This window comes from Chenopodium quinoa, unplaced genomic scaffold, assembly GCF_001683475.1.
Source record: "Chenopodium quinoa cultivar QQ74 unplaced genomic scaffold, ASM168347v1, whole genome shotgun sequence".
In the NCBI taxonomy this organism is placed as follows: Eukaryota; Viridiplantae; Streptophyta; class Magnoliopsida; order Caryophyllales; family Amaranthaceae; genus Chenopodium; species Chenopodium quinoa.
In genome coordinates this window covers 27,351-44,413 of record NW_018742978.1, presented here as the reverse complement: position 1 = coordinate 44,413, position 17,063 = coordinate 27,351, and the positions used below count along the sequence as shown (strand labels likewise).

General features: G+C 37.2%; 1 protein-coding gene across 1 annotated transcript; it reads right to left on the bottom strand.

Moving 5' to 3' along the window:
* Positions 1-5,057: 5,057 nt before the first annotated feature.
* On the bottom strand, positions 5,058-13,748 carry LOC110729300 (the record flags this gene model as incomplete). The annotated part of the gene is made up of 5 exons (XM_021909032.1): positions 12,774-13,748; positions 6,774-8,219; positions 6,271-6,683; positions 5,997-6,030; positions 5,058-5,435 (listed from the first exon to the last, which is right to left on the bottom strand). Coding segments are annotated over exons 1-5 (3,246 nt in total), but the record flags the coding sequence as incomplete, so codon positions are not given.
* Between the last annotated feature and the right edge of the window lie 3,315 nt (positions 13,749-17,063).

Here is a 17,063-nt window from a genome sequence, read left to right as displayed (position 1 = left end):
AAATTCAAACACATTCAAACAGAGCTAATTGAATCAAATGAAAGTCTAACACATTCAAAAGATCTTTTGAATCAAATGAAGTCAAATGCAATCTACAAAGCTAATTAAATCAAATGAAAGTCAAACACATTCAAACAAACCTAATTGAATCAAATGAAAGTCAAAGATATTCAAACAAGCTAATTAAATCAAATGAAAGTCAAACACATTCAAACAAAGCTATTTAAATCAAATAAAAGTCAAATGCATTCAAACAAAGCTATTGAAAGTCAAATGCTCTCTACAAAGCCAATTGAATCAAATGAAAGTCAAATGCATTCAAAGCTAATTAAATCAAATGAAAGTCAAACACATTCAAACAGAGCTAATTGAATCAAATGAAAGTCTAACACATTCAAAAAGATCTTTTTGAATCAAATGAAGGTCAAATGCAATCTACAAAGCTAATTAAATCAAATGAAAGTCAAACACATTCAAACAAAACTAAATGAATCAAATGAAAGTCAAAAACATCTAAAAAAACCTAATTAAATCAAATGAAAGTCAAACACATTCAAACAAAGCTATTGGAATCTAATGAAAGTCAAATGCATTCTACAAAGCTTATTGAATCGAATGAAAGTAAAAAACATTCGAAACAAAGCCAAATGAATCCAATGAAAGTCAAACGCATTCAAACTAAACTATTTGAATCAAATGAAAGTCAAATGCATTCTATAAAGCTAATTGAATCAAATGAAAGTCAAAACATTCCAACAAAGCCAATTGAATCAAATGAAAGTCAAACACATTCAAACAAACCTAATTGAATCAAATGAAAGTCAAACACATTCAAACAACCTAATTGAATCAAATGAAAGTCAAACACATTCAAACAAAGCTATTGAATCTAATGAAAGTCAAATGCATTCTACAAAGCTTATTGAATCAAATGAAAGTAAAAAACATTCGAACAAAGCCAAATGAATCCAATGAAAGTCAAACACATTCAAACTAAACCATTTGAATCAAATGAAAGTCAAATGCATTCTATAAAGCTAATTGAATCAAATGAAAGTCAAAAACATTCCAACAAAGCCAATTGAATCAAATGAAAGTTAAACACATTCAAACAAACTAATTGAATCAAATGAAAGTCAAACACATTCAAACAGACCTAATTGAATCAAATGAAAGTCAAACACATTCAAACAAAGCTATTGGAATCTAATGAAAGTCAAATGCATTCTACAAAGCTTATTGAATCAAATGAAAGTAAAAAACATTCGAACAAAGCCAAATGAATCCAATGAAAGTCAAAACACATTCAAACTAAACCATTTGAATCAAATGAAAGTCAAATGCATTCTACAAAGCTAATTGAATCAAATATGAAAGTCAAAAACATTCCAACAAAGCCAATTGAATCAAATGAAAGTCAAACACATTTAAACAAACCTAATTGAATCAAATGATAGTCAAACACATTCAAACAGACCTAATTGAATCAAATGAAAGTCAAACACAATAAAACATAGCTTTTTGAATCAAATGACTGTCAAATGCAATCTATAAAGCTAATTGAATCAAATGAAAGTCAAACACATTGTAACAATGCTAATTGGATCAAATGTAAGTTAAACACATTCAAACAGAGCATTTTGAATCAATAGAAAGTCAAATGCATTCAACAAAGCTAAATGAATCAAATGAAAGTAAAAAACAACTAAAAAAACCTAATTAAATCAAAATGAAAGTCAAACACATTCAAACAAAGCTATTTGAATCAAAATAAAAGTCAAATGCATTCTACAAAGCTAACTGAATCAAACGAAAGTAAAAAACATTCGAACAAATCCATTTGAATCAAATGAAAGTCAAACACATTCAAACAAAGCTAATTGAATCTAATGAATGTCAAACACATTCAAACAAAGCTGATTAGATCTATTGTAAGTCAAACACATTCAAATAGAGCTTTTTGAATCAAATTAAAGTCAATTGCATTCAACAAAGCTAATTGAATCAAACGAAAGTCAAAAACATTCAAACAAACCTAATTGAATCAAACGAAAGTCAAACACATCCAAACAAAGCTAATTGAATCAAATGTAAGTCAAACACATTCAAACAGAGCTTTTTGAATCAAATGAAAGTCAAATGCATTCAACAAAGCTAATTGAATCAAACGAAAGTCAAAAAACATCTAAAAAACCTAATTGAATCAAATGAAAGTCAAACACATTCAAACAAAGCTATTTGAATCAAATGAAAGTCAAATGCATTCTACAAAGCTCATTCAATCAAATGAACGTCAAAAACATCTAAAAAAATCTAATTAAATCAAATGAAAGTCAAACACATTTAGACAAAGCTATTTAAAATCAAATGAAAGTCAAATTGATTCTACAAATCTAATTGAATCAAATGAAAGTAAAAGACATTCCAACAAAGCCAATTGAATCAAATGAAAGTCAAACACATTTACACAAACCTAATTGAATCAAATGAAAGTCAAACACATTCAGACAAAACTGTTTGAATCAAATGAAAGTCAAAACACATTCAACAAAGCTATTTGAGTTAAATGAAAGTCAAATGCAATCTACAAAGCTAATTGAATCAAATGAAAGTTTAACACATTCAAACAAACCTAACAGAATCAAATGTAAGTCAAATACATTCAAACAGAGCTTTTTGAATCAAATGAAAGTCAAATGCATTCAACAAAGCAAATTGAATCAAATGAAAGTCAAAAAACATCTAAAAAAATCTAATTAAATCAAATGAAAGTCAAAACACATTCAGACAAAGCTATTTGAATCAAATGAAAGTAAAAAAACATCTAAAAAAACCTAATTAAATCAAATGAAAGTCAAAAAACATTCAAACAAAGCTATTTAAATCAAATAAAAGTCAAATGCATTCAATCAAAGCTATTAAAAGTCAAATGCTTTCTACAAAGCCAATTGAATCAAATGAAAGTCAAACACATTCAAACAAACCTAATTAAATCAAATGAAAGTCAAACACATTTAAACAAAGCTAATTGAATCAAATGAAAGTCAAATGCATTCTACAAAGCTTATTGAATCAAATGAAAGTAAAAAACATTCGAACAAAGCCAAATGAATCCTGATGTGTAAACAAGATGAGAACCTTGTTACAAAAGTATGTTTTAAGGGGTCTTAGTGAAATCGTGAACTATGAAGGTGAAAATAGGGGAACACTCACCCTAGTTTCGGATATAACAAAGGGGAACACTCACCCTTTGCTTGGTGTAGTTAGGAATAGGGAACACTCAACCCACTCGTTCACTACGCAAGCTCCTAGGTTTGGGAACACTCTACCAAAACTAGCACTCTTCAAATTTGAGCTAACAAACTTGGACCTTAAAAATGACTAGTTACTAAGTCACGTTTAATCAATCAAAACACAAGTGTTTAAGCAAATTTCTGGATACTTTTCATTCATGCATAGCACACTATTTATAGTAGTGTATAAGTTACATAAAGAAACATGGGATTCCTCTTTACAACTTTTAATGATCATCCATCACTTGCCTAATTTAAAAGACAAAATAAGATACTAACTATAAGGTGATTAAAAGGCTCATATAACCGTCCAATTAATCCCTCATAACAACAAAATAAAACTACTCAATTAAGCTTAAAAACTATGCTTAAATTAAAGAGGAAACGTTCAGCAAACATGAAGTCTTCAAAGAGCATCTTCAACGTCCAAGAAACGTGCAAACAGCCCCCTTGAGTCACGCTTGTAACCTCCCATTTAAACCCTTGATTCAAGCTCCTTTATTCCAGCAACAACTCTCTAATTAAGTACAAATAACCCCCAAGTAAAGAGGTAGAATAATCAGCCAACCAATGCCTTAATTCACGCCCAACACAAGCCTTGAATCACGCCTTCATAATCAGTCCAATTGATGTGTAAACAAGATGAGAACCTTGTTACAAAAGTATGTGTTAAGGGGTCTTAGTGAAATCGTGAACAATGAAGGTGAAAATAGGGGAACACTCACCCTAGTTTCGGATATAACAAAGGGGAACACTCACCCTTTGCTTGGTGTAGTTAGGAATAGGGAACACTCAACCCACTCGTTCACTACGCAAGCTCCTAGGTTTGGGAACACTCTACCAAAACTAGCACTCTTCAAATTTGAGTTAACAAACTTGGACCTTAAAAATGACTAGTTACTAAGTCACGTTTAATCAATCAAAACACAAGTGTTTAAGCAAATTTCTGGATACTTTTCATTCATGCATAGCACACTATTTATAGTAGTGTATAAGTTACATAAAGGAACATGGGATTCCTCTTTACAAGTTTTAATGATCATCCATCACTTGCCTAATTTAAAAGACAAAATAAGATACTAACTATAAGGTGATTAAAAGGCTCATATAACCGTCCAATTAATCCCTCATAACAACAAAATAAAACTACTCAATTAAGCTTAAAAACTATGCTTAAATCAAAGAGGAAACGTTCAGCAAACATGAAGTCTTCAAAGAGCATCTTCAACGTCCAAGAAACGTGCAAACAGCCCCCTTGAGTCACGCTTGTAACCTCCCATTTAAACCCTTGATTCAAGCTCCTTTATTCCAGCAACAACTCTCTAATTAAGTACAAATAACCCCCAAGTAAAGAGATAGAATAATCAGCCAACCAATGCCTAAATTCACGCCCAACACAAGCCTTGAATCACGCCTTCATAATCAGCTTGTAACCGTTGCACTTGGAGCTTGGAAAACCGTCACTTGCTAGATACTTTCTACAAGGTTAATTACACTAAGTGAAGTGTAACCACTTGTAAAATGATTCGGACCAAAACCGTGCAAAAGAGTAAGGAATGTTTTGGATAGAAACAACTCCTTTGCATTGCTTTGAACTTGGACCTCACCTTGACTACTTGGAGCATCACAATCATTAGAACTTTGACCATATTGGTCATCCTCCCCTTCTTCAAAAGGAATTGCCCTCAATTCGTCATCATCAAAGTATGGAGCAAGGTCCCCAACGTTGAATGTGCTTGAGACACCAAATTGGCCCCCCAAATCAACCTTGTATGCATTGTCATTGATCTTTTCCACGATTTCAAATGGACCTTCGGCTCTTGGCATAAGCTTGTTCTTCCTTTTGCTAGGAAACCTCTCTTTCCTCATGTAAATCCACACTAAGTCACCAACTTCAAATTGCTTCACGTTTTTCACCCTCTTGTTGGCTTGTTTCTTGTAGACTTCATTTGCTTTCTCAATGTTCTTCCTAACTTCCTTGTGGACCTTCAACATGAACTCGGCTTGTTCCTTAGCTCCACCATGAACGAACTTGTCTTGTGGCAAAGCTATGAGATCAATAGGAACATACGGATTGACACCATAGACTACTTCAAAAGGAGAGTACTTGGTAGTAGAACTAGGAGTCCGATTGTAAGCAAACTCGGCATGAGCTAGCTTGACATCCCAATCCTTAGTACTTCTGCTCACCAAAGCCCTAAGCAACGAACCAAGTATTCTATTCACCACCTCCGTTTGACCATCAGTTTGTGGATGATGTGAGGTAGAAAACAGTAACTTAGTTCCCATCAAACGCCACATAGACTTCCAAAAATGACTTAGGAACTTAGTATCACGATCCGACACAATGGTGCGTGGCACCCCATGAAAACGAACCACCTCTTCAAAATATAACTTAGCCACTTTCATTGCATCTTCAGTTTTATGGCAAGGAATGAAGTGAGCCATTTTTGAGAACCGATCAACCACCACCATTATTGAATCCTTGCCTCTTTGAGTTCTAGGCAAAGCTACAATAAAATCCATACTAACATCTTCCCAAGGTCTTTCGGGAATTGGCAAGGGCTTGTAGAGACCTTTGTGAAACACCATTTTTGCTCTTTGACAAGTAGAACAACGACTCACCACATGATGAACCGTGGCTAACATTTTCGGCCAATAAAAGTGAGCTTGGAGAAGCTCCATTGTCTTGTGAATACCAACGTGACCAGCTAGTCCTCCCCCATGAGCTTCATGTATCAACAAACTTCTAATGGGACTTTTTGGAATACATAATCTATTTCCTTTAAAAAGAAAACCATTATGTAAGGAAAACAGATCATAGACTCCATGGACACATTTTTCAATTATCCCCTTGAGTTCATCATCTTCTTGATAATACTCCTTGATCAAATCGAACCCAAGTACCTTTGCTTCAACCATTCCAAGCAAATTATGTCTTCTAGACAAGGCATCCGCAACCACATTAGCTTTCCCACTCTTGTATTTAGAGGAAAAGTTAAATGTTTGCAAAAATTCGACCCACTTTGCATGTCTTGCGTTCAGCTTCTTTTGACCATGTATGAACCTCAATGATTCATGATCGGAATGCAAAATGAAAGGTTGTGGCCTCAAATAATGTGACCAATGTTCTAGAGCTCTCACCATAGCATAGAACTCTTTGTCATAGGTGGAGTAATTCAACTTGCCTTGACTCATCTTCTCACTGAAATAAGCAATTGGACGCCCACCTTGAATCAATACGGCACCAATACCTTTTCCACTTGCGTCACACTCAACTTCAAATGGCTTGGAAAAATCAGGGAGTGCAAGAATAGGAGTGTTGCACATTTTTTCCTTGACTTCTTCAAAGGCCTTTTGAGCTTGTGTAGTCCATTCAAACGTCCCCTTCTTAGTACACTCAGTTATAGGAGCCATGAGTGTGCTAAAGTTCTTGATAAATCTTCTATAGAAAGAAGCAAGTCCATGAAATGAACGAACTTCCGTGAGTGTCTTCGGACTAGGCCATGATTGAATTGCTTCAATTTTGCTAGGGTCTACCTTCACGCCATCACCTGAAACTATATAGCCAAGAAACATGACTTCATACAATAAAAAATCACATTTTTCTAGTTTCCCATACAATTTTTCTTGTCTCAAAACAGAAAATACTTGAAAAAGATGCTCAAAATGAGCTTCTTCATCACGTGAATAAATGAGAATGTCATCCAAGTATACTACCACGAACTTGCCAAGAAATGGCCTTAGCACTTCATTCATTAATCTCATGAACGTGCTAGGGGCATTTGTAAGGCCAAATGGCATGACGAGCCACTCATACAACCCATGCTTTGTCTTGAACGCAGTCTTCCATTCATCCCCTTCTCTCATGCGAATTTGATGATACCCACTTCTCAAGTCTACTTTTGAGAAGACCTTGGAACCACTCAGCTCATCAAGCATGTCATCAAGCCTTGGAATTGGAAACCTGTACTTGATGGTAATGTTATTAACGGCTCTACTATCAATACACATTCTCCAAGTACCATCTTTCTTAGGGACCAACAAAGCAGGAACGGCACATGGACTCATGGACTCACGCACATAACCCATACCCATTAGCTCTTCAATTTGTCGTTGTAACTCCTTAGTTTCTAAAGGGTTACATCTATAGGCTGGTTTATTTGGCAAGGGTGCTCCGGGAATGAGATCAATTTGATGCTCAATTCCTCGTATGGGTGGTAGTCCTTTAGGTAGTTCATCCGGAAAAACGTCCTCAAAATCCTTAATCAATTGGGCTAACCTAGGATTATGAGCAACAAATTTTTCGTGGGTTTCCTTGGAGTACAGCATGAACAACTCTCCCTCACCTTCCAACTCCCTCTCAAACTCTTTAAGAGACAACAAGGATACTTCTTTTTGTGGGGTTTGTGATGGTGAAAACCGTGGGGGTGGTAAAGGGTGTAGTTTTTTCTTCCTCCCTTCATGGACTATGGTATACGTATTGTGATACCCATCATGTATAGATTTTTTATCCGTTTGCCAAGGCCTACCAAGTAGAATATGACAAGCATCCATAGACACAACATCACATAATATAGAATCACAATATGAACCAACACAAAAAGAAACCATGCATTGCTTCCTAACCCCGGTGCTAGCATTTGAATCTAGCCAACTCAACTTGTAAGGTTGTGGATGATTAGTAGTAGTTAGACCAAGTTTAGATACTAAGGTCTTAGACACGGTATTAGCCTCACTCCCTCCATCAATAATCAAGTCACATACCTCGTCACCAATTTTACAACGGGTGATGAAAATGTGTTGGCGTTGGGGGGCAGCATGCTCTTCCACACGTGCTTGCAAGGCCCTCCTAATCACGAGGCTAGTCTTCCCCTCTGGCTCGGCCATGCAATCATCACAATCTTCTTCAACTTCTTCTTCCTCCTCCTCAAACTCATCCCAGTTGATGTTTTGAGTGGCCATGAGCTTAACCTCTTGCATGGTTAACGCCCTAGTATTAGGACAATCCTTCTTGTAATGACCTCGTCCTCCACATTTGTAACACACAATGTCACCTAGCTTCACGTCCTTGGTGTCCTTCTTTGGTGGATTACTTGGTTTGTTGAAGGAAGAACCTTCCTTTGTAGGGAAAGAAGGTTTTCGTGCCAATTGAGGGATGGTAGTAGGCTTCTTCTTTTTCCTCTTAGCATCGAACTTAATCACCAATTTGCAAGCTTCAACAAACGTGAGGTTAGTATAACCTTCAAGTTTGTCTTGTAATTCTTGGTCCAAACCAGATACGAAACGCCCCATCTTGAGCTCTTCATTTTCGGTTACTTCACACACAATAGCAAGTCTATCAAACTCTTTTATGTAATCCTCCACAGAGTCCCCATTTTGTTGCAAGGTACTCCACTTCACATATTGACTCTGCTTGTAATTGTGTGGGATGAAACGGTCTTTCATCCGTTTCTTGAGTTTGCCCCAAGTAGAGATAGGAGCTTTCCCCCTAAGGGCACGTCCCCTTTGCTCTCCTTGTAGCCAACTATCACCATAGCCTTTAAGCTTGACTTTGGCAATCTTAAAACGTTGAACATCCTCATGAATGTCCTTATATTCAAAGTACCTCTCCAAGGATTTCTCCCATTCCAAGTACTTCTCTGGATCAAGTGTCCCATCAAAAGAAGGAACGTCCACTTTGAGGCTTCTATCCTCCCTCCTAGGTGGAGGGTCCTCATTTTGATCTCTCCTATCTTGCTCGTTCATGAGCCTTGCCATCAAGGCAGCAAGGTTCCCTTGTAGATTGGCATTGGTTTCGGCCAACCTTTCTTGACTAGCAATGGATCGATTAAGAGCTTCCAACGCTGTCCTTAAGTCCGGGTTTTCTCCCATGGTATGTAGGTATTCGACCCCTTAGGAAATGTTTAGAAAAAACACCCCCTACCTGACGCGCCAAATGATGTGTAAACAAGATGAGAACCTTGTTACAAAAGTATGTGTTAAGGGGTCTTAGTGAAATCGTGAACAATGAAGGTGAAAATAGGGGAACACTCACCCTAGTTTCGGATATAACAAAGGGGAACACTCACCCTTTGCTTGGTGTAGTTAGGAATAGGGAACACTCAACCCACTCGTTCACTACGCAAGCTCCTAGGTTTGGGAACACTCTACCAAAACTAGCACTCTTCAAATTTGAGTTAACAAACTTGGACCTTAAAAATGACTAGTTACTAAGTCACGTTTAATCAATCAAAACACAAGTGTTTAAGCAAATTTCTGGATACTTTTCATTCATGCATAGCACACTATTTATAGTAGTGTATAAGTTACATAAAGGAACATGGGATTCCTCTTTACAAGTTTTAATGATCATCCATCACTTGCCTAATTTAAAAGACAAAATAAGATACTAACTATAAGGTGATTAAAAGGCTCATATAACCGTCCAATTAATCCCTCATAACAACAAAATAAAACTACTCAATTAAGCTTAAAAACTATGCTTAAATCAAAGAGGAAACGTTCAGCAAACATGAAGTCTTCAAAGAGCATCTTCAACGTCCAAGAAACGTGCAAACAGCCCCCTTGAGTCACGCTTGTAACCTCCCATTTAAACCCTTGATTCAAGCTCCTTTATTCCAGCAACAACTCTCTAATTAAGTACAAATAACCCCCAAGTAAAGAGATAGAATAATCAGCCAACCAATGCCTAAATTCACGCCCAACACAAGCCTTGAATCACGCCTTCATAATCAGCTTGTAACCGTTGCACTTGGAGCTTGGAAAACCGTCACTTGCTAGATACTTTCTACAAGGTTAATTACACTAAGTGAAGTGTAACCACTTGTAAAATGATTCGGACCAAAACCGTGCAAAAGAGTAAGGAATGTTTTGGATAGAAACAACTCCTTTGCATTGCTTTGAACTTGGACCTCACCTTGACTACTTGGAGCATCACAATCATTAGAACTTTGACCATATTGGTCACCAATGTAACTCTCAAATGCATCAATCATGCGTGGCTTCAAGCTTGGAAAAACGACATATTAACTAGACGCCTTCAACAAGATTAGTTACACTAAGAGAAGTGTAACCATTTGTTAAACTCCTTGGACTAAAACCGTGCATTGGATTGAAGAATGATTTGGACAAAAAGATTCCCTCAGTACCTTGCTCACTAGCACCGTTTTGGACTTCCTTATCTTGACCATGGATGAGTGACCCTTGACCATCTTGGTCATCCTCCCCTTCTTCAAAAGGAATTGCCCTCAATTCGTCATCATCAAAGTAAGGAGCAAGATCACCAATGTTGAATGTACTTGAGACACCATATTGGCCTCCCAAATCAACTTTGTATGCGTTGTCATTGATCTTTTCCATGACCTCAAACGGACCCTCGGCTCTTGGCATAAGCTTGTTCTTCCTTTTGCTAGGAAAACGTTCTTTCCTCATGTAAATCCACACCAAGTCCCCAACTTCAAAAGACTTCACATTTCGCACTCGTTTGTTGGCTTGTTTCTTGTAGATTTCATTTGCCTTTTCAATGTTTCTTCGAACTTCTTTATGGACTTTAAGCATGAACTCGGCTTGCTCCTTTGCCCCACCATGAACGAACTTGTCTTTTGGCAAAGAAATAAGATCAATGGGAACATAAGGATTGACGCCATAGACTACTTCAAAAGGAGAATACTTTGTAGTAGCACTAGGTGTCCTATTATAAGCAAACTCGGCATGAGCAAGCTTATTATCCCAATCTTTGGTACTTTTGCTCACCAAAGCCCTAAGCAACGAACCAAGTATTCTATTCACCACCTCCGTTTGACCATCAGTTTGTGGATGATGTGAGGTAGAAAACAGCAACTTAGTTCCCATCAAACGCCACATAGACTTCCAAAAATGACTTAGGAACTTAGTATCACGATCCGACACAATGGTGCGTGGCACCCCATGAAAACGAACCACCTCTTCAAAATATAACTTAGCCACTTTCATTGCATCTTCAGTTTTATGGCAAGGAATGAAGTGAGCCATTTTTGAGAACCGATCAACCACCACCATTATTGAATCCTTGCCTCTTTGAGTTCTAGGCAAAGCTACAATAAAATCCATACTAACATCTTCCCAAGGTCTTTCGGGAATTGGCAAGGGCTTGTAGAGACCTTTGTGAAACACCATTTTTGCTCTTTGACAAGTAGAACAACGACTCACCACACGATGAACCGTGGCTAACATTTTCGGCCAATAAAAGTGAGCTTGGAGAAGCTCCATTGTCTTGTGAATACCAACGTGACCAGCTAGTCCTCCCCCATGAGCTTCATGTATCAACAAACTTCTAATGGGACATTTTGGAATACATAATCTATTTCCTTTAAAAAGAAAACCATTATGTAAGGAAAACAGATCATAGACTCCATGGACACATTTTTCAATTATCCCCTTGAGTTCATCATCTTCTTGATAATACTCCTTGATCAAATCGAACCCAAGTACCTTTGCTTCAACCATTCCAAGCAAATTATGTCTTCTAGACAAGGCATCCGCAACCACATTAGCTTTCCCACTCTTGTATTTAGAGGAAAAGTTAAATGTTTGTAAAAATTCGACCCACTTTGCGTGTCTTGCGTTCAGCTTCTTTTGACCATGTATGAACCTCAATGATTCATGATCGGAATGCAAAATGAAAGGTTGTGGTCTCAAATAATGTGACCAATGTTCTAGAGCTCTTACCATAGCATAGAACTCTTTGTCATAGGTGGAGTAATTCAACTTGCCTTGACTCATCTTCTCACTAAAGTAGGCAATAGGACGCCCACCTTGAATCAACACGGCACCAATACCTTTTCCACTTGCGTCACACTCAACTTCAAATGGCTTGGAAAAATCAGGAAGTGCGAGAATAGGAGTGTTGCACATTTTCTCCTTGACTTCTTCAAAGGCCTTTTGAGCTTGTGTAGTCCATTCAAACGTCCCCTTCTTAGTACACTCAGTTATAGGAGCCATGAGTGTGCTAAAATTCTTGATAAATCTTCTATAGAAAGAAGCTAGGCCATGGAAAGAACGGACCTCCGTGAGTGTTTTTGGACTAGGCCATGATTGAATTGCTTCAATTTTGCTAGGGTCTACCTTCACGCCATCACCTGAAACTATATAGCCAAGAAACATGACTTCATACAATAAAAAATCACATTTTTCTAGTTTCCCATACAATTTTTCTTGTCTTAAAACAGAAAATACTTGAAAAAGATGATCAAAATGAGCTTCTTCATCACGTGAATAAATGAGAATGTCATCCAAGTATACTACCACAAACTTGCCAAGAAATGGCCTTAGCACTTCATTCATTAATCTCATGAACGTGCTAGGGGCATTTGTAAGGCCAAATGGCATGACGAGCCACTCATACAACCCATGCTTTGTCTTGAACGCAGTCTTCCATTCATCCCCTTCTCTCATGCGAATTTGATGATACCCACTTCTCAAGTCTACTTTTGAGAAGACCTTGGAACCACTCAGCTCATCAAGCATGTCATCAAGCCTTGGAATTGGAAACCTGTACTTGATGGTAATGTTATTAACGGCTCTACTATCAATACACATTCTCCAAGTACCATCTTTCTTAGGGACCAACAAAGCAGGAACGGCACATGGACTCATGGACTCACGCACATAACCCATACCCATTAGCTCTTCAATTTGTCGTTGTAACTCCTTAGTTTCTAAAGGGTTACATCTATAGGCTGGTTTATTTGGCAAGGGTGCTCCGGGAATGAGATCAATTTGATGCTCAATTCCTCGTATGGGTGGTAGTCCTTTAGGTAATTCATCCGGAAAAACGTCCTCAAAATCCTTAATCAATTGGGCTAACCTAGGATTATGAGCAACAAATTTTTCGTGGGTTTCCTTGGAGTACAGCATGAACAACTCTCCCTCACCTTCCAACTCCCTCTCAAACTCTTTAAGAGACAACAAGGATACTTCTTTTTGTGGGGTTTGTGATGGTGAAAACCGTGGGGGTGGTAAAGGGTGTAGTTTTTTCTTCCTCCCTTCATGGACTATGGTATACGTATTGTGATACCCATCATGTATAGATTTTTTATCCGTTTGCCAAGGCCTACCAAGTAGAATATGACAAGCATCCATAGACACAACATCACATAATATAGAATCACAATATGAACCAACACAAAAAGAAACCATGCATTGCTTCCTAACCCCGGTGCTAGCATTTGAATCTAACCAACTCAACTTGTAAGGTTGTGGATGATTAGTAGTAGTTAGACCAAGTTTAGATACTAAGGTCTTAGACACGGTATTAGCCTCACTCCCTCCATCAATAATCAAATCACATACCTCGTCACCAATTCTACAACGGGTGATGAAAATGTGTTGGCGTTGGGGGGCAGCATGCTCTTCCACACGTGCTTGCAAGGCCCTCCTAATCACGAGGCTAGTCTTCCCCTCTGGCTCGGCCATGCAATCATCACAATCATCTTCAACTTCTTCTTCCTCCTCCTCAAACTCATCCCAGTTGATGTTTTGAGTGGCCATGAGCTTAACCTCTTGTATGGTTAACGCCCTAGTATTAGGACAATCCTTCTTGTAATGACCTCGTCCTCCACATTTGTAACACACAATGTCACCTAGCTTCACGTCCTTGGTGTCCTTCTTTGGTGGATTACTCGGTCTGTTGAAGGAAGACCCTTCCTTTGTAGGGAAAGAAGGTTTTCGTGCCAATTGAGGGATGGTAGTAGGCTTCTTCTTTTTCCTCTTAGCATCGAACTTAATCACCAATTTGCAAGCTTCAACAAACGTGAGGTTAGTATAACCTTCAAGTTTGTCTTGTAATTCTTGGTCCAAACCAGATACGAAACGCCCCATCTTGAGCTCTTCATTTTCGGTTACTTCACACACAATAGCAAGTCTATCAAACTCTTTTATGTAATCCTCCACAGAGTCCCCATTTTGTTGCAAGGTACTCCACTTCACATATTGACTTTGCTTGTAATTGTGTGGGATGAAACGGTCTTTCATCCGTTTCTTGAGTTTGCCCCAAGTAGAGATAGGAGCTTTCCCCCTAAGGGCACGTCCCCTTTGCTCTCCTTGTAGCCAACTATCACCATAGCCTTTAAGCTTGACTTTGGCAATCTTAAAACGTTGAACATCCTCATGAATGTCCTTATATTCAAAGTACCTCTCCAAGGATTTCTCCCATTCCAAGTACTTCTCTGGATCAAGTGTCCCATCAAAAGAAGGAACGTCCACTTTGAGGCTTCTATCCTCCCTCCTAGGTGGAGGGTCCTCATTTTGATCTCTCCTATCTTGCTCGTTCATGAGCCTTGCCATCAAGGCAGCAAGGTTCCCTTGTAGATTGGCATTGGTTTCGGCCAACCTTTCTTGACTAGCAATGGATCGATTAAGAGCTTCCAACGCTGTCCTTAAGTCCGGGTTTTCTCCCATGGTATGTAGGTATTCGACCCTTAGGAAATGTTTAGAAAAACACCCCCTACCTGACGCGCCAAATGATGTGTAAACAAGATGAGAACCTTGTTACAAAAGTATGTTTTAAGGGGTCTTAGTGAAATCGTGAACTATGAAGGTGAAAATAGGGGAACACTCACCCTAGTTTCGGATATAACAAAGGGGAACACTCACCCTTTGCTTGGTGTAGTTAGGAATAGGGAACACTCAACCCACTCGTTCACTACGCAAGCTCCTAGGTTTGGGAACACTCTACCAAAACTAGCACTCTTCAAATTTGAGCTAACAAACTTGGACCTTAAAAATGACTAGTTACTAAGTCACGTTTAATCAATCAAAACACAAGTGTTTAAGCAAATTTCTGGATACTTTTCATTCATGCATAGCACACTATTTATAGTAGTGTATAAGTTACATAAAGAAACATGGGATTCCTCTTTACAACTTTTAATGATCATCCATCACTTGCCTAATTTAAAAGACAAAATAAGATACTAACTATAAGGTGATTAAAAGGCTCATATAACCGTCCAATTAATCCCTCATAACAACAAAATAAAACTACTCAATTAAGCTTAAAAACTATGCTTAAATTAAAGAGGAAACGTTCAGCAAACATGAAGTCTTCAAAGAGCATCTTCAACGTCCAAGAAACGTGCAAACAGCCCCCTTGAGTCACGCTTGTAACCTCCCATTTAAACCCTTGATTCAAGCTCCTTTATTCCAGCAACAACTCTCTAATTAAGTACAAATAACCCCCAAGTAAAGAGGTAGAATAATCAGCCAACCAATGCCTTAATTCACGCCCAACACAAGCCTTGAATCACGCCTTCATAATCAGTCCAATGTAACTCTCAAATGCATCAATCATGCGTGGCTTCAAGCTTGGAAAAACGACATATTAACTAGACGCCTTCAACAAGATTAGTTACACTAAGAGAAGTGTAACCATTTGTTAAACTCCTTGGACTAAAACCGTGCATTGGATTGAAGAATGATTTGGACAAAAAGATTCCCTCAGTACCTTGCTCACTAGCACCGTTTTGGACTTCCTTATCTTGACCATGGATGAGTGACCCTTGACCATCTTGGTCAAATCCAATGAAAGTCAAACACATTCAACAAAGCTATTTGAGTTAAATGAAAGTCAAATGCAATCTACAAAGCTAATTGAATCAAATGAAAGTCAAACACATTCAAACAAACCTAACAGAATCAAATGTAAGTCAAATACATTCAAACAGAGCTTTTTTAATCAAATGAAAGTCAAATGCATTCAACAAAGCTCATTGAAACAAATGAAAGTCAAAAACATCTAAAAAAATCTAATTAAATCAAATGAAAGTCAAACACATTCAGACAAAGCTATTTAAATCAAATGAAAGTCAAATGTATTCTACAAATCTAATTGAATCAAATGAAAGTAAAAAACATTCGAACAAAGCCAATTGAAACAAATGAAAGTAAAACACATTCAAACATACCTAATTGAATCAAATGAAAGTCAAACACATTCAAACACACGTAATTGAATCAAATGAAAGTCAAACACATTCAAAAAGAGCTTTTTGAATCAAATGACGGTCAAATGCAATCTACAAAGCTAATTGAATCAAATGAAAGTCAAACACATTGAAACAAAGCTAATTGGATCAAATGTGTGTCAAACACATTCAAACAGAGCTTTTTGTATCAAATGAAAGTCAAATGCATTCATCAAAGCTAATTGAATCAAATGAAAGTCGAAAACATTCGAACATAGCCAATTGAATCAAATGAAAGTCAAACAAATTCAAATAGAGCTATTTGAATCAAATGAAGGTCAAATGCAATCTACGAAGCTAATTAAATCAAATGAAAGTCAAACACATTCAAACAAAACTAAATGAATCAAATGAAAGTCAAAAACGTCTAAAAAAACCTAATTAAATCAAATGAAAGTCAAACACATTCAAACAAAGCTTTTGGAATCAAATGAAAGTCAAATGCATTCTACAAAGCTTATTGAATCAAATGAAAGTAAAAAACATTCGAACAAAGCCAAATGAATCCAATGAAAGTCAAACACATTCAAACTAAACTATTTGAATCAAATAAAAGTCAAATGCATTCTACAAAGCTAATTGAATCAAATGAAAGTAAAAAACATTCCAACAAAGCCAATTGAATCAAATGAAAGTCAAACACATTCAAACAAACCTAATTGAATCAAATGAAAGTCAAACACATTCAAACAGACCTAATTGAATCAAATGAAAGTCAAACACATTCAAAAAGAGCTTTTTGAATCAAATTAAAGTCAAATGCATT